At 47.0% G+C, this 23,016-nt stretch overlaps 1 protein-coding gene across 4 annotated transcripts in view; it reads right to left on the bottom strand.

Moving 5' to 3' along the window:
- PAPPA (pappalysin 1) overlaps positions 1 to 23,016 on the bottom strand; it is a gene marked incomplete at its 5' end in the record, with an annotated part of 543,378 nt that overhangs the window by 197,129 nt on the left and 323,233 nt on the right. For all 4 annotated transcript variants that reach the window (XM_079927208.1, XM_079927210.1, XM_079927209.1 and 1 more), the window contains one exon: positions 2,632 to 2,777. In XM_079927208.1, the coding sequence (XP_079783334.1) occupies positions 2,632 to 2,777 (146 nt within the window). The remainder of the gene's footprint in view (positions 1 to 2,631; positions 2,778 to 23,016) is intronic.

Genomic DNA, 23,016 nt, shown 5'->3' with positions numbered 1-23,016 from the left:
ACGAGAGGATGTGTGGGGCTGTGTGCACGCGCGTGTCTATGTGAGAAGGGGGAGGCAGAGGCAGGGAGGAAGAGAAATTGAGACAGGAAATCTCTCTCAATTATTTTCTGTCAATCATAATATGAAACATAATCACCTTCCCACCCAAGGCTTTTTCCAGGGATCGTGGCATAACAGCAGGAAAAGAGGGTAAAATATATATATATATATGGTTCTAATAAATTGGGTTTGATTGGGCCTACTGCAGAGGAGTTGCTTATGATCAAGATGTCTCAGGATGGGGAGACGGCAGCCTGGAGGCCAGCTGGAATTAGCTTGACATGGATTGCAATCTTCATTCTGTCTTGCACTGGCTGTGTCATCTTGGGAAAGTGACTTTGCATCTCTGGCGTGCTCTAAAATAAACAGCTACGATAGAGAGCGCCAATGCTTCTCTGTCTTTCCATGAAGCTTTAACATTGAGGTAAACGGGGAATGGGAGGCTGGCAGGACCCCTCAGGTATTTCCGGGGATAATGACAGGATTGCAGACTTAATGTCCAGCCTGGCTCTGTCTGTTTCACCTCATCCCCTCCCAACGCTCCCCTTTTCACAGAGCGACAGCACAGAGCTTGCGCCCTGTTCCACTGCTTCTCTTAAAAGGTGACATAGCTGGAGGCTGACATCATCCTGAGATCCTATAACATGCTATGGATTTATAGCCTTCTGTATTCCTGGTCCTGAGCCAGTCTCTGAGATTCACGGTATTATCAGGAGTATTTCTCTCTAATTTTAGAAGCCCGCTGTTCAACCCTTCTAAAACTCTGATCATGACGCTTTTGGTTGATTTTCCAAGAGGACAGAATTTCAGCACTGAGAAGGGTCCTTGGAGACCCTCTAAGTCTAACCTATTCCTTTAAAATCTGAAGAAATTGAGACCTGGAGAAGGAAAGAGTCTTGCCTAAGGCCATCCCGTTAAGTCACAGCTAAGAACAACCATGTATTTTGGCCCTGAACCAGCAAAATTACCATACACCATGTTAGGCATGTGACACGAGCTAATCAGCTTCAGCTTGCCTCAGCTGCACACTCTCTTTCGCCTCGCCCCTGTCTGTCTAGGGCTGCCTGTCTATCTGTCTACCCACCCATCATCTATCTCAGGGTTTCTCAACAACAGCACTACTGGTATTCTGGGCTGGATAATTCTTTACTGTGGGTATTGGAGGAGATCTAGCAGCATCGCTGGCCTCTACCCACTAGATGCCAGTAGCATTCCCCCATTTGTAAAATCCAAAATGTTCTCTAGACATTGTCAAGTGTCTCCTAGGGCATAAAAATCCACCCAGTTAGAACCACTGGATATTTATTTTTGTTTCTATCTATTTACACAACCACACATATGTGTGTGTGCACACACACAGACACACAAATTGGTTTCACTCTCTTAAAAACAACTAGGAAAAGACGGTGGTCTGGAGGGAACTCAGTCTAGAGTTTGACTCAACACAACTTTATTGTTTGAAGTTGCAGAGTCCCTTATCTCCAAGATATTGTGGATTTAGAGCAGCTGCTGGACTCTGGCTGTATCACCAGGAGACCAGACAGGCCTGAGGAAAGATCCAGCACCATCACTCTGCTGAGCCCTAACATTCTCAGATGAAGGTACTCACTGAGTCATCACTATTCACTGGTGTACATAATAGGAACATTCTGACAAGGGGAAAAGAGCCAAATCAATGGCAGTGCCCTCAGTCAATGGAACATTATGTGGCTGTTAAAAAATATCTTGCCTTACAGAACTGGACATAACCTAGAGAGATGTTTTCCTCTTGTGATGTTAAATGAAAAAAAGTTGGGTGGGAAGTAATTTTGAAGACTGTTCAACATGGGAAAATGTAGATAGCATAATACTAAGTGAAAAAAAAGAATATTAAGTGAAAAAGAAGACATGCACGTATGCTATGATTTCAAACATGCACAAGCTGAAAAACGCATGTCTACCTATAGACGTGTATTGGAAGAGAGCATGGAAAAATTAAAGAACAACGTTTGCTTACAGGGCCTGGTTCAGAAACCACTGTCATTTCTGACTTTTGGTGACTGGTCTGTGTAAACGTCTGTCTTGTTTATGGATTTGAATAATTTGAATGTAAGAAGAGTTCCTGGTGGTGTTGCTGGGTGGAATATGGAGGAACAGGGAGTTCTTACGAACTCTCTCTTGCCTCTTTGGCATCTTTCAAGTCAACCCATCACTGGCTGGGCCAGCACAATGTGGTTACTAGGTAGAGAAGATATCTGCATGAACTAAGAGGCAGGGGGTATAAAGAGAAAGCAACAGATGGAGAGAGTTGGAAATTTAAATTTCAGTTGTGGTTCTGCTGCTGATTTGTGACCTTGGATAAGTCCCATTCCCTCTCTGGATCTTAAGTTTCTCCATTGGTAGAACAGGATTAATAACGTTGTGATATTTCTCAAAGCATCACTTGATGTGTGAAAGATAAGGAATGCTAAAGAGTTTTGAAAAATTAAAAAGTGATAAGTAAATAGGTTGTTCACCATCATCACTACCATGATCTCCATCATCATCATCCTTACTACTAAACGTATTCCTGTACTAATCCAATTTCTTCCTGAAGAAGTTTCTAATTCTCACCTAAATGCATTAGGGCCTCCTTGTCCCACGGCCAAGTTGCTACTCCTGCCAATTCCTCCTCCGAGGAGTTTGCAAAGAAGATATTGAGGTGTGTTGATCCATCCAGTCTAAGAATGTTCTTCAGCTCATTAACATCCAAGTATGCTCTGTAAGAGAAAAAGAACCTTGGCTGTCATCACCATCCAAAAAAGGTAGTATTCAAAAAACAGGTACTCCCAAATTAATTGAGTCACGATGTGCCAGGCACTTGGCTAAGCATTTTATAAACATCGTCTCACTGACTGCCTCCAATAATCTTCTATGGTAAGTGAGATAATCCCATTTTACAGATGAAAAAATTAAGTCCTTGTGAGTTTAAGAAACTTGAAGACTGCTCAGCTTATAAACAATAGCAGAGTTCAGTTTAAAACCTAGATTTATCTCAAGTCAACATCTGTGCCCCTAAGGACTCTGCTATATGGACTGAGGATAGGGCAACATAATGTGGATATAGATTGAGAACAGACCATGGAAGAGATAACATGTATTCTAGCCTTGGCGTCTTCCCAACTTCATTCATTCACTATGGACCTCGGACCACGTATTTGGCAAATACAAAGCTGTCCCAGGAGGCCTACTTTGCATCTCTACTCAAACCTTGCAAGGAGGTGTTATTACTCTGTTCTCAAGATAAGCAACATGTGGTCCAAAGTGATGAAACAGGTTGCCCGAAGTTGCAGAACTGGGTTTCAAGGCCAATTCTGTCTAGCTTGGAAACGTATGCTCTTTACGCTGGGGCGTGATCTGCCTCCCGTGGATGATTCTGCATTCTGTAAGCCTCTATTTCTTTGCCCATAAAATAGGCTAAGGGATATGGCATTTGGGGTAGCTGCCATTGTAGATATTTAGAATATAGACTGCCATGTTCGGAAAGTAAATTAATTCCCCACGCTACGATCATCAGCTCTTTAATACACCGAACAAACATATGTTGGAGAGAGAAAGAAATGGCCTTTGGAAAGAGACTGGCATATCCTAGGCGCACAATAAATAAGACCGCTTCCCTTGTGGAGTGTGATTCTCCGATCAGAATAGGAATGATACAGCTTTGGGTCAGTCACAGGCATATTATTATTATTTTTTAACCTCTTTATTGGAGTATAATTGCTTTACAACGGTGTGCTAGTTTCTGCTGTATAACAAAGTGAATCAGCTATACGTATACATACATCCCCATATCTCCTCCCTCTTACGTCTCCCTCCCACCCTCCCTATCCCTCCCCTCTAGGTGGTCACAAAGCACCGAGCTGATCTCCCTGTGCTATGCGGCTGCTTCCCACTAGCTATCTATTTTAGATTTGGTAGCGTATATATGTCCATGCCACTGTCTCACTTCGTCCCAGCTTACCCTTCCCCCTCCCCGTGTCCTCAAGTCCATTCTCTACGTCTGCGTCTTTATTCCTGTCCTGTCCCTAGGTTCTTCAGAACCTTTTTTTCTCTTTTTTTTAGATTCCATATATATGTGTTAGTATACGGTCTTTGTTTTTCTGTTTCTGACTTACTTCACTCTGTATGACAGACTCTAGGTCCATCCACCTCACTACAAATAACTGTTTCATTTCTTTTTTATGGCTGAGTAATATTCCACTGTATATATGTGCCACGTCTTCTTTAACCATTCATCTGTCGATGGACACTTAGGTTGCTTCCATGTCCTGGCTATTGTTAAATAGAGTTGCAATGAACCCTGTGGTACACGATTCTTTTTGAATGATGGTTTTCTCAGGGTATATGCCCAGTAGTGGGATTGCTGGCTCGTATGGTCGTTCTATTTTTAGTGTTTTAAGGAACCTCCATACTGTTCTCCATAGTGGCTGTATCAATTTACATTCCCACCAACAGTGCAAGAGGGTCCACACCCTCTCCAGCATTTATTGTTTGTAGACTTTTTGATGATGGCCATTCTGAATGGTGTGAGGTGATACCTCACTGTAGTTTTGATTTGCATTTCTCTAATGATTAGTGATGTCGAGCATCCTTTCTTGTGTTTGTTGGCAGTCTGTATATCTTCTTTGGAGAAATGTCTATTTAGGTCTTCTGCCCATTTTTGGATTGGGTTGTTTGTTTTTTTGATATTGAGCTGCATGAGCTGCTTGTAAATTTTGGAGATTAATCCTTTGTCAGTTGCTTCATTTGCAAATATTTTCTCCTATTCTGAGGGTTGTCTTTTCATCTTGTTTATGTTTTCCTTTGCTGTGCAAAAGCTTTTAAGTTTCATTAGGTCCCATTTGTTTATTTTTGTTTTTATTTCCATTTCTCTAGGAGGTGGGTCAAAAAGGATCTTGCTGTGATTTATGTCCTAGAGTGTTCTGCCTATGTTTTCCTCTAAGAGTTTTATAGTGTCTGGCCTTACATTTAGGTCTTTAATCCATTTGGAGTTTATTTTTGTATATGGTGTGAGGGAGTGTTCTCATTTCATTCTTTTACACGTAACTGTCCGGTTTTCCGAGCACCACTTATTGAAGAGGCTGCCTTTTCTCTGTTGTATATTCTTGGAGGCATATTATTTAATGGACCGTTTTCTCAATTGACAGAGGGATCTTGCTCACCCGTGTGCTTCTTTCAGCCCCATTTTATGTCTGCCATCTTCTTTCTTAGGAATCCTTGTGAACAGCTGGTAAGCATTTCTTGAGTAAAGTTGGAAATGAATCAATGAATAAAAACATACATGAATAAGCAAGCAGGCAGCCTGATGTCGTAGGTGAGATAAAGCCTCTGAGTAATGATATTTAACGTTTGTTGGGCCCTTCCATGTGGTCTGACTTTACAAGGATTATCACCTTTAATCTTCTCAATAACACCGAGGTAGGTGGTATTATTATCCCCATTTTCCAGAGGAGGAAAAAGAGGCGTACAGAGCCTTCGTACCTCGCTCAGGTCACACAGCTAGTTGGGAGAGTTTCCCTTTCTCCCAGTGTGGTTTCTCACGGGGGCCAGTAGAACACTAACGATGCTGCCTTTCTCTTTCCCTCCTGGAATCACAGAAGGGGATCCCACATATGAAAGAGTGAAGTCAGAGATCGCCAGCAGGGCCTGCAAGACCCTGTTTCCCCCTTTAGCTTCTTCTCCCTCTGTTCCCTCTCTTGAATTTCTCACTGTGTGTTGTAGCACCCCCCGCCGGCCCCCCCAAGATGCAGTGGCTTTATCCTCAGTGCCTTTACTCACGCTGTTCCCTCTGTCAGGGACTTGGCTCCCATTTTATCCCCTGATGAACAAATCCGAAGTCCATTCTGGTACCACTCCTCCAGGAAGACTTCCCTGAGTCCCATCTCACCTCCACCCCCTTTACCATCTCTGTACTCATCTACCTCCTATGAGTACTCGCTCTCACACCATTCCAAACACTCTACCTGTCTGTATCTACCACTGATTGTGGCTCCCAGCGGGCAGGGAATGTGCCTAATTCATCTCTGTTTACCCAGTTCTCTGCACAGGGCTTGACACTGGGCAAGCACTCGGAGATGTTGATGGAGCTGAATTTACATTGGGAAATAGAAAACCTAAAACATTTAGGTCCCAGTCTCAGCTTCAGCACTTCCTTCCTATGAGGCCTCAGTTTCCTTATCAATATACTGGGATTAATAACAGCTGTCTGGTGCTTCCCAGGACATTTCTATGGGTCACAAACCTACACCTCCACTCCGACGGCAATAAGATATGTCTGAGACCTTACAGTGCACTCATGGCCGCCCACTGATCAAGAGCCCATGATAGTCAGGTGACGATAATTTTCGCAGCTTTTCCAAAAAAGGTGAGCATGAGTTGGAGACACAAGGAAGGCCTAGAAAGAGCACATCTGTGTATAGGTTGAGCTGGCTAGTAAGTCCAAGGACAGCCACGGAAGCTGAAATATTGACCCGAAATTTTGCCGCTATACCTCCTCTCCCCAGAGAGCCCACCTTCAGCTCTTTAGGCTAGAAGCCTCATAAGGAGCTTGAATGAGTTTTCTGATCCGAGGAGGGACGAGGAATGAGAAAGACAGCATGCAGTAAGCTTCTGCTGTGTGCCAGCCCCTGTGCTAGCTACACCTGTTGTCCCATCTCTTTGCAGTATTTTTGTTTTGTTTTGTTTTGTTTTGCGGTACGCGGGCCTCTCACTGCTGTGGCCTCTCCCGTGGCGGAGCACAGGCTCCGGACGCGCAGGCTCAGCGGCCATGGCTCACGGGCCCAGCCGCTCCGCGGCATGTGGGATCCTCCCGGACCGGGGCACGAACCCGCGTCCCCTGCATCGGCAGGCGGACTCTCAACCACTGCGCCACCAGGGAAGCCCTCTTTGCAGTATTTGAAGTCACGTAGCAGAGTGGGTAGGATGGCTCATTCTCAAGCCAGAGTCCTGGGTTTGAATCCAGCTCTTCCACTGGATGTCTGGGTCACCTTGGGCTATTTACTTAACCTCCTGCACCCCAGTTTCTTCATACACAAAACAAGGATGATAATAGTATCTACCTCATAGAGTTGTTCTGAGGATTTAGGATGTTAATAAAGAAAGTGTAAAGGGCTTAGAATAATACCTGGCACGTAGAAACCCCCGGGAAATGTTTAGCAATTCCTATTATTTATCCCCATCTTGCAGATGAAGGAACAGGGGTTCAGAGATCACATAAATACAGACAAGGCCAAGTCCAAATCTAGATGTGTCCAATTCTTCCCTCAACCTCACCCTCAAGTCCAAGCTCACTCAGGGCCACTGTGAAAGGAAACAATGTGTGGGAGGAGAATGAAAACACAGAGAAGCCAAAATTTTCCTGGATCGGCCCTTTCCACATTATTTATTATTTTCTAATTGATTTGTCCATTTCCATCAAGCGTTCTCTCAGGCAGAGAACACAAATGCTATTAGAGAAAGTCGCCTCTTTGCCCCTTTGCTCCGGGCTGAGAAAGCTTCAGGAGAGGAAGACAGGGGTGGGGCAGGGGCAGGGAGATGTTTTAATTGGTTGTTTATTCTCATATAATTGCAGAAACCAATCTTTTCAGGGGGTGGTATTCGTCCTGGCCCAAGGCAGAGATGTGGGATATTGAGGCCTCTCCCTTGCTTGTATGTGGGTGTTTTTTTTTTCTTCACACTTTGAGAAGCCCCCATTTCCCAAAAGAGGGGCCACTCAGGCCCCTGATCCCACTGGCCCCTCTCCTCTCCGGCTCTTTTTTGCGGGGGGGCCACACAAAGGAAAACGGCTCTGTGGCCAAAAGATTTCCTTCTGCCGGCTGAGGTCTTCCCACCAGTTCAGAGCCAAGCTGGGGGTCTCCCAAAAGTATCGGGGGGAAAATCCTAGGGACAGGAATCCATGTATTTACCTTCCTCCCCCATCTCTTTAAGGTTTGTTTATTCCCTCTGTTGATGGATGGAGGAGGAAGCAGAGAAGGTCAAACTGAGAAGGATCCTTAGGGTTTAGGGAGATGGGTTGGTAAGAGAAGGAAAAGGGTTTGCTCAGGGCCACTTGCTTCCCATTTTGCCACTGCGGGGAGCTTGGCCCCCTGTGTATACTATAAATTGGCGAAATCTCTTTAAAAAAAAAAACTACGCCCCCAAATCAATCCAAATCCCAAACTCTGTGTCTTTATTAATTTATGCGCAGGTACTACTCAGTTGGACAGACAGACAGACCTAGATCCATGGGCGAGTTGCCCTGCCTCTCTGAGTCTCAGCTAGCTCATGGGGATACCAGAGCGATGAAATGAGCGCCACGCTGGCACAAAGTCCCCTCCATATTCCGGTCTCCTATTTCCTCCTACTGGGAAGAAACCTAAACCGACAGTTTGCCCTCCGGGTGGCTCTCCCCATCTCGGCTTTCAGTGTCTCATCCCTACCACCCAATCTCCTTCTCCCTCCCACAAACTCCAACTCAAGTTACTATGGTTTCCTCATCCCGAAAACCTCTGGTTTTCCCCAATCATGCCCATTCATGAAGCATGTCCATCAGTTTCTCTTCTCTGCCTTATGAGCTCTCTTCCTGAATCTCAGCCTTTTAAAATCTTACCCTCCCTGCTAAGCTCAGCTTACATGTAATGTATACCGTGTGGCCACTCCGGACCACCCTCCCCTGTAAAATGGGGCGATGATGTCCACCCTTCAGGGGTGTCAGGAGGACCAGAGGCAGTGCAGAAAAGGTTCCTCGCACAGTGTCTGGCACATTTGAAGACACTCACTGACTAGCCTAGGCTATTTTTATTGCATTATTATTATATTAATTACAATGAAAATGATTAGCAACATCAAAATCATCAATACCACCTCTAGCTGAAGATGACTTCTCCCTCCCCAGAGTCCCCTACGTTGGATTCTAGTACCTATCGCCCTGCTCTGTGTTATCGTCACTGTCTTCTCCATCAGGCTGCGGTAAGCTTCAAGCAGGTAGAAGTCAAGTTTTTATCATCTCTGTGTCTCCCCAAAACTTTCCTTCAAGAGACAGAGCTACCTCTGGCTGGCAGCTTTCGAGCACCTATCTCTCCTGTAAATCGCACCACTTCAAACAGGATGAGGAAGCCCACGACTCAAGCAAGTGAAGCGACTTCCCCAAGGTATCAAATAAGGGGTGTAGACCTCTCTTCACTAGCCTGTATGTGACAGCACCTTTGCACCAACTAATAAAGTCACCTCTCCCTTCGGGGGGCGGGGGTGGGACATAGCTCCTTGCAAGGGGGCACAGCTTGGAGAGTCAGGCATGGGAAGGACTGTAGCATCCACCCTCCTCCTCAGCTGGACACCCTGTGCAGAACCTACACTGCCTGGATTTCTGGCCCATTCCCATGATGCTCAGCTGCCTAGTCTGAAGCTCAGAGTCCCCATCTATTCAGTGAGCGTGTGAACTATGCGTGTTTTCCAAATCACGGTCTATAGCAGGCTAAATCCACAAGAAGCAGAGGCATATTTAAAGGAAAAGGGTTTTCAAGTCAGATGGCTTTGGACACGCTCTGTTAAACAAGGTTAAAATACATATATTTTTTAATTGCAAGAATTTTCAGAGCCTTTAATATACAAAATGGGAATAAGACAGAGAGCATATGAAGTATTCCCAAACATATTTGACCGTAATCCTTTCCCCCCGTCCCCCCTCTGCCTTTGCCAAAAATCAAATAACAGCATAACCAACAGAGTTCGGGAAACGTTGGGCTAAGTTGGAAAGTCCCTCCTCACTTAGATCCTCTCCCCAACTGCCTGTCAAGGGGTGTCTTGGTGTCTCTTTTCTTCCTGCACAGCTCTTGTACCTGGCTCCTCCTGCGAAGGTTGTGGGTCCCCTGGAATGTCAGTTTCGGGGGGGGGGGCGCCCAGCCAAGGTGCCCAGACTTTACCCCTCTGCCAAAACTGCATTTCAAAGCCATGAGAGCAGTTCTGGAGGGAGATCAAAGCTCTCTCAACTCAACTGTCATTAGAATATTTTCTTTATGCATCTCCCTCGCTGGTGAGTGCCAGCACTGGCCTGAGATGGTGCCACTGTAATAATCTCAATGAGAGGGCGGTCAGGGCCTGTTTTACTGAATGAGAAGCAAAAGGGAACTACATTCAAAATGCAGACCAGCAACAACAATCCCTCAAATGGAATCACGAAAGGCTCAAGTTTTTCCAGTCCTAGAAGCATAATACACTGGCTCTCCCATTTTAAAGATGGTTGGTCGGAGGTACGGATTCCCGTGAGCCCAGATCAAGACTGACCAGCACCTATTTCTATTCCCACTCGGAGCAAACTGACTCCCCACTGCAGAAATGATAGCTGAGATCTTTGAGAGGTGTCCTGCCAAAGTCCTGCTCCCTGGGCCCTTGACAGGTGCAGGTGGGTTACAGGGATGGTGTCAGCCATGTGCTGATGCCCTCAATTTGAGGAGGCTCTGTCTGAGATGCTCCTAGCTGAGAACAGGCCACTTCCAAGCCAGAGGCTGGGGACAACTCTTTCAAGTTAAGGGAAAGGGCAGCAGAGTGCTACAGAAAATGCCACATCTTTTTTTTTTTTAAGGGAAATTTATTTAAATATGACAGTGTAACATTTAAATAGAATACCTTGGACCCTTATTCTCCTTGTAGCCCATGCAGAGAACAGTCTTACACAGTAAGACTCTCTGTTACGTTCATAATTAAATGTTCTTAGGTAGAATTCAAGATAGAAAGGTTCTGGACTTAAGTCTATTCTTCAGTCAATGACATGAAAGTGGGGCATACGCATGTCAAAGTTGGTTACGCATATTTTTGTGTTTACTATTTTCTTCTGGAATTACACACCAAGACCTGACTGTCGGCATCCTTGGCCTTACTTATCTTTTGGAAAAAAGCCACATCTTAAGAGACAGGCAGACTAGGGTTCAAATCCTCCCTCTTCTACCAAGTGGCCCTGTGACCTTGGAGAAGGGACTCAATCTCTGAACCTCAATTTCCTCATCTGTAAATGGGGACGACAAAATTCAACCTAGAAAGCGGAATATAAAAATCCAAGGAAGTAATACACAAGAAAGTCCCTGAAAGAATGCCCAACTCAGGCTTCCCTGGTGGCGCAGTGGTTGAGAGTCCGCCTGCCGATGCAGGGGACACGGGTTCGTGCCCCGGTCCGAGAAGATCCCACGTGTCGCGGAGCGGCTGGGCCCGTGAGCCATGGCCACTGAGCCTGCGCGTCTGGAGCCTGTGCTCCGCAACGGGAGAGGCCACAGCAGTGAGAGGGCCCGCGCACCGCAAAAAAAAAAAAAAAAAAAGAGTGCCCAACTCATGAAAAGGCCCCAACATGCACAATTCTATGTAGCTTGCCCACAGAGCTAGAGGAAATTGATCTTAGGTCCCAACGCTCACGGCGTCTCCCTTCCATCAGTGAACCCTTGTTCCCATCATTGGACCAGTATGTTCATCTTCCTCATAGGCAGTTGCCCTGCTTCTACACGTCATAGAGAAAGTCCTGTAACACTGCCTCCTTCCCAATTCTGATTGCAGTCCGTCATTCCTAAGGAGGATCTCAAGTCCGTGAACCACTCCTCCACTCTTCCAGAACACACCAGACCATTTGAAAGTGATTATCAAATACAAAGATCAAAGCCACTCAAAGCAAGTCATTAAAGCGAGATAAACCTCAGAATGTTTATTGCATCCATATCCTTGTTCCAAATAACAAGATTTCTCCAAACTGTGACCAGTTCTAAAACCTGGATTTTGTACTTTTATCCCAAGGGCCCTAATGATCTGGACTTTATTCTCCTGCTTAGTTTCATTGTCAGAAATGCCTAACGCTGCCTCTCTTGTAAGAAGAGGCACAGGAAAAAAATGCTTAGAGAGTTTACTAAATTCTCGGAATCCTGAATGATTGGTTTCAAAAATAACAGCTTTTATATGGAAGCTTGACATGCAATCTCAGAAAAATGTAACAGTACCAATGAAGGATCACCTGAAAAATTGACCATTCTTTCATTATTTTACTGAATAAGTCATTCTTTCATTACCTTTCCTCTACCCTCCCTCCCTGCCTGCCTGCCCGCTTTCATTCTTTCCTTTTTAACTTCCTTTCTCCTTGCATATTATTTATTCAGTCTTTTCCTCTTTCATTCTCCAATACTTACTGAGATTATATCATATACCATACTTTAAGCTAGAAACTGGGCATAAAATATGAATGAGAAACACTTTTCACTATCAAAGAGTTAGCAGTTTTATGAAGGAAGCAAGACAAATTATCAGATGATCACAACACAATGTGATAATACTAATAAAACCTGCCATTTGGGGGAGTCTCCTATACACCGGCACTGTTGAAGTCCTTTTTTATATTATCTCTTTGAAGCTTTACAAAAACCTTATGTGTTAAGCATGAGCATCCCCAACTTGCAGGGGAAGAAACCAGGGCTCAGTGGGGTGACACCACTTTTCCAAGATCCTCCCTTTCACTCATAGATGTCAAATTCAGGATATGGTCCCCAGCCTGTTGGATCCCGCAGACTCTAACTAGTATTCTCTTACCTTCTCTTACGATATATGTTATAACAGAGGGAGTGCTGAACGTGATGGAAGCACAGAGGAATGACACCTATCCAGGTGAAGGGGGACAAGATATCACTGAGGTTTTCACAGGAAGAATAAACCCTGGACCAAGTGTAGGGAACAGGGAAAAGGGCAAAAGCTCCAGGAAGTCAAGAGGCCTGAAAATGCCTAAGAAGACTGAGACACTACAAGTCTTCTGGTGTGGTTTCACAGGTGGGAGCATGGGAGCAACTTCACAAGATGAGGCCGGAGGGGTCAGCGACGGCCATATCAGGAAGGACCCTGTACGCCAGGTTATAGAAGATGGGCAATGTCCTGAAAGCTTTAAGGAGACCCTGGCAGACTTTTATGGACCAGAATAAAATGATCTGGTTCATTCTTTCCAAAGAGCTTTCTGGAGGAATGTGGAAGACGGACTAGATAGAAGAGGGATAAAAGTAAAGGCATTGGCAGTGGCTTGCAGAAAAGTGGGTGGATGTGAGAATACCTGAGAAGGAGAGGCATTTATGCACGGGGAACAGTCTGACGTTCATTCGGGGCGGGGGTGAGAGGAGGTGAGACGATGGGTCTGGCTCCTGATGAGGCCCTACTGGAGTGTCCCTCCCTCATGATTCTCAGACTCTACACATCAACTCCACTCTCCCCACCCCTACCACTGCTGCCCTAAACTCTAGGCCCATCAGCTCTGTCACTCTGGGGCTGTGCCCTCTGCCATGTCACGTGGAAGGTCAAGGTCAACCCTTAGGAAAATCACTGGCCTGAAGCTCCCTGCACAATAGGATCATAATGGAGATGGGGGGGATCGAGAACCCTGAGGATTTGGATAGGAGCAGAGGAAGGTGCTGATTCAGAGAGGCAAGGTGGGCTAATGGAGAGGTCCTCAGATCTTTGGATCATCTTAAAAAATTCAGGTGAGGGCTGCCCTAGTGGCGCAGTGGTTGAGAGTGTGCCTGCCGATGCGGGGGACACGGGTTCGTGCCCCGGTCCGGGAAGATCCCACATGCCGCAGAGGGGCTGGGCCTGTGAGCCATGGCCGCTGAGCCTGCGCGTCCGGAGCCTGTGCTCCGCAACGGGAGAGGCCGCAGCAATGAGAGGCCCGCGTACCGCAAAAAAAAAAAAAAAAAAAAAAAGAGGTGAAAGTAGCAATTTCTAATTTTGACAAATAAATAAAACATTCAAAAGGTGAAACCCTCCTATATGTTGGCCCTCACGTAATAAAATAAAGGGTACTGGAGTAGGACTCTAAAGGAAACAATAAAATGATCTCAGAGTAAAGGACACCAATTTAAAATGAATACCTTTCACTAGGAACTACTCAGCTCCTATTTTTTCATTTGTCTTTTCAAAATGGCTTTTCGAGACTTCTGGGGCAGAAGGCAAAGTGTCAGAACACCTGGTTCCCGGAAAGCTCAGCTCCACTCCCTTGGTTAACGTGACCCATCCTTTCGGACCCAGTCTAGAAGCGACTCTGACCCCTAATGAGTCAAGTACCCATCCGCTCTTCCCTCAGCACCCTGGACTTCTCCACAGCAGCACTTATCCAACTAGCTACTTATTTACCGGCAGGAAATTCCAGGAGGGCAGAATCACACCTATCTTGTGAAATGCTGATTGTTGTACCCCCAGCACCTAGCACTGTGCCTGCACATGGTAGACATGCCTGTGCACACGTGTGCGTGCACACACGCACACACACACACGCACGAATGAACAGTCACTCTCCTAATATCTTTTCCTGGGGGCTCTACAATCCCTGCTTTGATAGCCCCAGGGACTCCAAGTTTACTTGTTTTCAGAGAAGCCATTAAACTTGAAGAATCCCCTGATCAGTAAGGAAGACCAACAGTCCAAGTGTGATGCTGTGTTCAAAAGTAACAGGACAGTAACGTGATAATTGCATGTCGAATTATTGCTTTCACAACAGAAGCATAGAGTTCCAGGGCCCTCAGCTATTTCTTTCCACCTCCTGGCTTTCTTCTTGGAGGATCAAAACCACAATTGATAAATAATACAACTGACCACACTAAGAAGAATATACACAGCTTGCTGACAGCCCTGTGGTTGGTCTTACGCTTGATGTGCAGTTAAATAAAGACAAATCGCCTCGATGTTGTAAATTGTAGCAGCCACAGAGCTCTAGGTACAGGCATATCTCAGTAGACCACGTAGTTTCGCTCTAAGTTTTAGCCATGTAAAACTTAAGTGATGTGAAGATCGACCCAACAATTTTATATTTGGGGAGGACAGGGCAAGAATTACAACATTATCATCAATACAAGTCAATAGGGCAACTTCTGGACTTCAGTCTGGGCCCCGACAAATCACCTAGCCTTCAGCAAATCACAGAGGTAGCTAAAGCGAGAACTATACAGTTGTGATAAGAGCTGTAGCTCTCTCTGGATTATCTTGCACAAGTCTAGTGACTGCCACAAATTTGGGTCTCTTGAGGGGTTAAAAAAGAGGCAGCTCTCAAAGGGTCATGTGACAGTCAGAGGTCACATACGGGGAAATAACGCTGGACAGTATGACACTGTATGTCAGGCAGCCGAAAGTAGAATTAAATTCAAATTGATTTTTGGAAAGAGGATGCCACATTCAGGGCTTGAGGGAAAAGAAAACAGCAGACATGCAGACTGCCCAGGGTGGGGCTCTTTCCTTAGGCTACTGCTATGACTTGAGTGACAGGAGTAGGATGTTTTTTTCAACTTGTCACAGAGTGAAATTGTTCCTTCAGTGTTTCTGCATACACGTCGTACAGGGGCTGGCAAACACTTTGAAGGTAGGGACCGTCTTATTGCCCTAATATGCCTCCAGCGTCAATGCATTTCTACCTTTTTCAATATTAAGTCCCCGCCCCCCCCCCTTTTTTTTTTTTTGCGGTACGCGGGCCTCTCGCTGCTGTGGCCTCTCCCGTTGTGGAGCACAGGCTCCGGACGCGCAGGCTCAGCGGCCATGGCTCACGGGCCCAGCCGCTCCGCGGCATGTGGGATCCTCCCGGACCGGGGCACGAACCCGTGTCCCCTGCATCGGCAGGCGGACTCTCAACCACTGCGCCACCAGGGAAGCCCCAAGCCCCCACCTTTTTTTACTCTAGCTCCAGTCCCACAAGCCTGGTACCAGAATTATAATGTCTGAGCAGGAACAGACCTCAGAACTCTTCTATCCCAATTCTCCCATTTTACAGATGCAGAATTTGAAGTCGTAGAAGTGACTTACTCCATGCTGGCTACGAAGTTACTGGAAGGATCTAGTCGCTTCCTTCCTCGTGCCGTGCCAAGCCACAGGCAAACTCCCTCATGTCGCCCTTTCACCCTCTGTACAATTCTGAGATACTCCAGGCTTTGTTGGAGTGAAAGTCACCATTGCCCTCGGTGGCTGTAAACACAGTTCAGCAGTGAGAAGCCAAGCTCAAGGCTGACAGCTGTGACTGGCTGAGCTCAAAAAAGGCTGGAATCACAAACGTCAGAAGCTCGAAACAGAGACACTAATCCCCTCACTCTCCACCCTCCACCACCAGACCGACAAAACAACCTAGAACCTGGAAAAGAGAGAGAAAGAGAAGCAGAGAGGGAAGGAGAAAGAAAACGCCCTTCCATAAAAACGGGTATACGGGAGCCTGTTCAAGGTCTGCAGACAAACCCGTGAGCGACACGCACTGCTGTCCACACAGTGGTTTTGTGTCTGCAGAAAGTGAGAGCGGAGGTGTGAGGGGTTCCCTCTTAGGAGGTGGAAAATCGGCCAGCGGTGAGTGTGAAGGTACCAGCCGGGCTGAAATCAATTTAGGGAAATGTGTTTCACGGAAACAAAATGTACCGGTGTCTGTTCAACCCACCCTCACACCCCCAACCGCTTTGCTTCCTAACCTGGAAGGGCGTCTGACTGAGCGCTGAGGCTGTCATGAGCGGTCAGTGTCATCAGTGGATGCGGAAAGGAAAATGAGGGTGCTGACCGAGCCAAACCCAGAGTGGAACAAAACCAGGCTGCCTCCCTCTGAGGCCCTCGAAAGGGCACCGCAAGCTCCATCCCTCTGTCCAGGGAACTGGGGGTGGAAACACACCTCTAAGAAAGGCATGAGAGAGGGAGTAGCTCCAATCCTGGCATGTCGGGGGCCTCCCTGGTGTGTCCTGGAGAAAAGGTTCCAACTTTCACGTGTAAACTCTGAGATGGGTGCGCTGTGGCCAGGGTCCCAGGCGCTAGTGGAAAACGAGCCCCATCCTACACTGCCCAGAGGGTCCTGAGCACGCTGTGGGCACCTGCCTGGCTTCCAGCTCCCTCCCTAGGACGTGTGCGTGGAAACTACTCAATGGGACCCTGGGACCCCGGACGTGCCTTTGCTTTTTGTGGGAAATGCATACACTTCATGCGGCCTGCTGCTTATCTCTTCGGAGAGTGAATACATTAGCATTTAGCATGGCTTTTGGAGGAAAGAAAATCTTTTAAAAATGGAACCTACAGGAGCCAAAATCAAAGGGTCCTTGGTAATACAGAGTGATTAGGTCATATCCAACTCCCACTCCGGCCTGGAGGTTCTAGTGAGGGGCTCAGGATCTGAGAGGGGCTGGGAGTTTGGGGATGTGCATGTCAGAGGTCAGAAGGTTTCCCAGAGACAGGAAATCCCCAAACAACCATTGTTATCTGAGGGTTCACCAAGTGCCAGGTGCCGCCCCAAAGGGTTGACCGGGTGTAATTTCACTGCATCCTCTAAACCACCCAATGTTCCTTTCATTCCCGATTTTACAGAGGAGGCAACTGAGTCTCTGCTAAAGGAAGAGACTCATTCAAGGTCACAGAAATGTTAAGTGGCTGGATTCACATCCACTGTGTCTCTGAAACTTTTATTCTTATTTATTTGCTGGGCTGCCTGATCCCCCTTTCTTCCCCATAGGTCACTGTCGTGAGCACCTCATTAAACACAACTTTAGGGGCCACGAGCAGTTCTTCCCCTGCTCTCCATCACCCCCCTCATCTGTTCTCAAAGACCAAAGTCACATGTGCACAAGGGTCACAGAGGGAACCTGTGAGTCAAGGTAGACTTTGTTCAGAAGGAAAGCAGGCGGGAAGCCCAGACCGAATCAAAGAAAACGGGACCATGTGGACGAGGGGGCCTGGATAGGGTGTTTGTGTATCTACACTCAAGCACACATGTGGGCTGGACGTGGTCAAAAAATCTAGTAACTTCAACCAAATCAGCATACCACCCACTATGACCAATCCCAATGCTGCCTGGGACCGTTCCATGCTGCGGAAATGCATCCTCTAACACAGTTAGACATTTGGGGTGTTTTCAAAGTAAACTAGTGTGCAAGCTCAATGAGTTTGATATAAGTTATGTGGTCTTCATTTAAAGAGACCAATTCTGTGGCCAGTCCTTAAAAAAAAAGTTAGCATTTTAAGAATGGAAGTAATCTGGGTAAATGCCCTCAGTGTTTGTATTGCAGTTTCAGCCAGACCTTCTTTATCAGCCTGCAGTCTCTGTAAAACCAAGCTTGCAGAGAGGAGCCCACGTGCGCATGCGAGCAGGGACGGAAATTTCCCCAGCACCTCCTATGTGCCAGGCGCTGTCCCAGGTGTGTCACACACCACGGCTCCATTTAAATTTCATGACACGCCACAGGATAGCTCTTCTCACCCAATTGTTACCGATGAGAACTCAGCAACTGTTACTGAAAGACAGGCCAAGGTCAGACAAGGAACCAAGACCCAAACCCTGGTCAGTCTCCAACACCCATCATTTCTCCACCGCACCAGGCCTGACTCCTGCTATTGCTTTAATGAACGTTAGTCACGTTAAATAAACTCAGATATTCTGATTATAAAATTCCAAGCAATTTCTCTTACATGATTACTGGAAAAGAATGAACAAAGTTACTGAAAAAATAACAATGCCTTCTTTCATCTGCGTGCTGGTTAACTCTTCCCAGAACTCTTTCTGGGATATTTTATTTTATGTGACCCTCAAGGCAATTGTGTGATCCTGGCGGTCAGATATTATTATCATTCCCTTTCAACAGATGTGGAAATGGAGGCTCAGGGAGATTAAGAGATTTGCCCGAGACTGCATAGCTAAGAAGTTGCCAACTCAGGGCTCGAATCTATTTCCCCTGGATTCTTCTTTCATTCTGTCTCAGTCTGACTGTGGGAGCTCTACAACCTGATGATCAAAAGGGAGCATCTACCTGCATGAAGTCCCGAGCAGACCCGCCTCTTTCTTGTATCTTCCCCACAGCTTCCCACCTCAATCCCTCTGCTCTCACCTTGCTCTTTTCTATCATTCCAAAGCCTACGAACGCTGGAAACTTCTCCGCCAGAAAACCTTTCCTAATCTCTCCAAACCATGGCGAACCTGCCTTTTCTCAGAGCTCATGTAAGCCTTATCTGTGTGGTTCATTTGGAATCGAATCATCTGCTCTCTTGCCATCTCTTGAATGACGGTAACAAAATGTAATTAAACCACAGCATACAGGTACCTCTAGGACACAGATTATATCTTGGATCCCTAGGGCATTTATCACAGGACCTCGGATATCGAAGTGCCTTAACAAAATATGGACGATGAGTAAGCACAGGACCATCTTAAATAGATCTTTTCCAAGTTTCAAGTTGCTGGCTAAGATGTCAAGGCGATGGAGCGGACTGAAACGCCTTGGGAGTAGGAGATGAGACCCCGGGGCCCCACTCTCTCTGTGAGGTGTGGGTCAGTGCTGCCTCTTTTGGGAGCTCACTCTCCGTGTCTACAGCAAGATGGGCTGGACCACTCCACTGCTCCTTTCAGCGCAGAGTCCTGGATTCCACCCAACTTTGCCAGATTTGGAGGGACCAGGGGAGAAGGAAGTGTATGTTCCATGAGATCATTCCAGAAAAGAAGTGAGAGACCCCAACAGAGTTTCTCATTAGAAGGCAAAGCATCTAATGGCTACTGATAAGGGGCAGGGGAAGAGACCGAGGACTACCTACGCCAGCAGAGGGGTCAAGGAGGCTGCCTCAGGGCGTATTCCAGCCCTTTCCAAAGATGCCAGCAACGCCAACTTGGGTCCAAAAGAAAAAAAAAAAAAATAGCATGGCCCCAGGGGAATGCCCTTGCTACATTAAAAATAAGGAGAAGGCAAAGAAAAGGTTTCCCTGGGAGCCATCAGGGTGTAAGGGAAGTCTCTTTTTCTCTATCTGTCCTACTCCATCTGAACAGATGTTCAAGGACAAAGGTGAAGTTCACCTAACAGCGCCAGAGCCTGCAGTCTGGAGGGGTCCACGCAGGAACTTGGTGGGTGTTTTGCAACACCTTCCCACAGTGGGGTGTGTACAGCCCAAAGTGTCAGCTGCCCCCGGATTTCCCGATACTGGGGATTTCTCTTAATATCCAGGTTTTCCATTTCATTTATAAAAAGATGTGTGAAGTACACTTTCACTTGTCTGTAGACACTTCTAAGGGCTGCAGATGAAGTTCTGCCTACCTGGCTCCTCTCCACTACTGTAGAGAATGGCCAAGATTCGTTGGAATGTCTTTTTCTAACTGTCCAGTCTGATAAAAAGACCTATGCTCCCCCCACCAACAGCTCCTCTTGGCTCAGACTGGGGGTCCTTCTTTCATACCAGTGATGGCAGTGGTGTGTTTATTCATCTGTCTTATCCACTAGATGGTGAGCTCCCAAAGAGCAGGGACTGGGCTGGCACAAAAGGAACATTCAACCAGTATTTATAGAGGAAAGAAAAGAAGAAAAAAAGGAAGAAAGGAAGGAGGGAGGGAAGGAAGAAAATAAGAAGGAAATGAACGGGGGGAGAGAGGCTGGCTAGAGTTTTCCATGAGACAAATTGAACCCTTCTCTGCTTATGGTCTGGTCCCAGCCATACTGAATGACTCCTTATTCTCCAAGCCCCTCCTCCTTGCTTTGGCTGCACCCTCTGCGTGGACTGGCTTTCTCTGCGTTCTGGTCGTGTTCTGTTCGCTCACCCACATCCACTCCCTACCCCTCTCCACCCTGCTCTGTGCCCTTGGGAGGCTGGCCTCCTGGTGTTTCATCGACAGATGCCTCTGCCTCATGACTTCCAGTGTGGTTCTGCAATGGGAAGCGCTGGCAGGAGACTAGAAGGTGGAAGAGTGATCATGTAAAATTTACGTCTCTGGCTCCCTTCTGGCCTCGGGGGGGGCGGAAGCCTGTCTCTTCTTCTCTGCTGAGAGTCCCAGCTGCCGCCAGGACACCCTCGCCATTCAGCCGCTCTCTCTGGGTTCTGTAACTACTTCCTCCTCTTGCCTCTACAGGCCAAGGATGGAAATGGGTCCCCACTGTACTTGCCCCTTGCCTTGCTGGCTGTGCTGAACCCTGCCTGCACTGTTCTCCCAAATAGCCCCTCCTTCAACTCTACTGAATTATTCCGTCTGAATACGCCATCTGTTTCCTGCTAGGACCCTGACTGGTGCAGACTGCGTCTCTGTCTCCGTCTCTGTCTCTGTCTCTGTCTCTGTCTCTCTCTCTCTCGGTGCTGTCTGTTCCCAGATGACTACTCAAATCATGCCTCCTCCAGCCGATTTGCCTTGTCTTCCCTAGTCAGCACACACCTCTGCTTTCTAGGTCTCCTGACCCACTGTGTGTCTCTAAAACGACAGATCAGAGTTTCTCATGTTTGAATACGAGTTCCCCATGAACGTGGAAGCCTCTCAATGGTGAGAAACATGGCCCGCTTGTTGCAACATCCCCCCGTGAACAGGAGAGAGGCTCGCAGGGCTATATATACCCAATAAATGCCTGTTAGAGAGGATAGAAACAGTCACCATTTAATTCCCTAAAATGACTTGGAATAAGACAGCAGCAAATAGTTGGGCTGTGCAGTGGTCAACCTTAAGACCATCAAGGCCACCTTCTCCACCTTTGCTGTAATCCTGGCTACAACCTCACTGTGCATGCCTCAGGTGGAAGGAAAATCACTCACCTGCAGAGAAGCACTCCCCAGGCAGGACCATTCTGATCAGGGATGACATTAGCTGCTACTCAGCTGCCTCCTGTAATTGCATCACTTTGGTCCCAGCCATGGCTTAGAAACCATATAGTATGATTCTGCTCCCTTTTCCATAGAACAGGCCTTTGGAGACTTGAAGTACATGTGTTATGGCCCTATGGTCATGGCCTTGAGAGAACTTTCTCATCCAAGCCAAACATCTTCAAGTGGTTATACAATACGGCTCCTGGGGCCCTCGCAGCCCCAGTCCCCTTCTTTGTACACATCCTCACTTGGCTGTCCTTAATTAGGAAAACTCATGGCCAGTGTAGCTCTAACAGCTCTGCAGTGGCTCATGAAAACCCAAGGCCCTTATCCGATTCTCTTCCAAACTCACTCACTCAGCACTTCATAACCCCAAATGCTCAGGGAGGGCTTCCCTGGTGGCACAGTGGTTGAGAGTCCACCTGCCGATGCAGGGGACATGGGTTCGTGCCCCGGTCCAGGAAGATCCCACATGCCGCGGAGCGGCTGGGCCCGTGAGCCACGGCCGCTGAGCCTGCGCGTCCGGAGCCTGTGCTCCGCAACGGGAGAGGCCACAGCAGTGAGAGGCCCGCATACCGCAAAACAAAACAAAAACAAAAGCGAAAACAAAAAAACCCCAAACGCTCAGGGATATTAGGGAAGAAGAGAGCAAGGACAGAACATGACGGGGGCAGGTACTGGGAATGGCAAGAATGTCAGGGTAGTTCTGAGAAGCTGTGCCATGGCAGACGACCAGGACTTACAAATCTAGAGCATCTTAGCCCCAGTCTGACCACTAATGAACCATGGGAGCTTCGGCCTCAGCTCCCCTCTATGGGGGAAACGGATTTGGACCCACTGATCTCTGAGGACGTTCCTAGGTCTGACACTGGACACCGTTTCAATGTCTTCTGCAGCCGTCTGCTAGGACTGGGTGCTCCCCTGTAACACATGAACTCCTGAGAACGTGGCCTAAGGGGCCCAAGGACTAGTAGATGAAGAATGAGCTCAAATGTGTTAGAAGAGTAGGTAATTCTCTGATGGAGTCTGCCCATCTGCCCAGCTGCATGACTGGTGGGTCTTATTTTACTCAAGGGAACCGTTATATAAATTTTCAGAATGGTGAATTTTCATCAGCGCTACTCAAAGTAAGCAGTGCACGAACTGCTTCTCACGAGTCTATGTCACAATAAGTACAGAAGTGGAGAGAAGGCATTTAGGAACTTTTGGAGAACTCCGACAACGCTTCACCATACTTGGGGTGAAGAATTCATTTTATAGCAATTCATTTTTTCTGTATATTACAAAAGTATTGGTTTGCAACGCAGAGGAAACAAAACTGGTTCTTCACCATAGATTGAGAAGTAGTAACTGAATTATTGTCTTTATTGTCTTTACCCATTGAGGGGGGCGGGCAACGTAGGAGTACATCTTGGGTAAAAGATAAGTTCA

Source organism: Stenella coeruleoalba (genome assembly GCF_951394435.1).
Source record: "Stenella coeruleoalba genome assembly, chromosome: 7".
In the NCBI taxonomy this organism is placed as follows: Eukaryota; Metazoa; Chordata; class Mammalia; order Artiodactyla; family Delphinidae; genus Stenella; species Stenella coeruleoalba.
The sequence above is the reverse complement of the archived record's forward strand: the minus strand, read 5'-3'. Positions and strand labels throughout refer to the sequence as shown.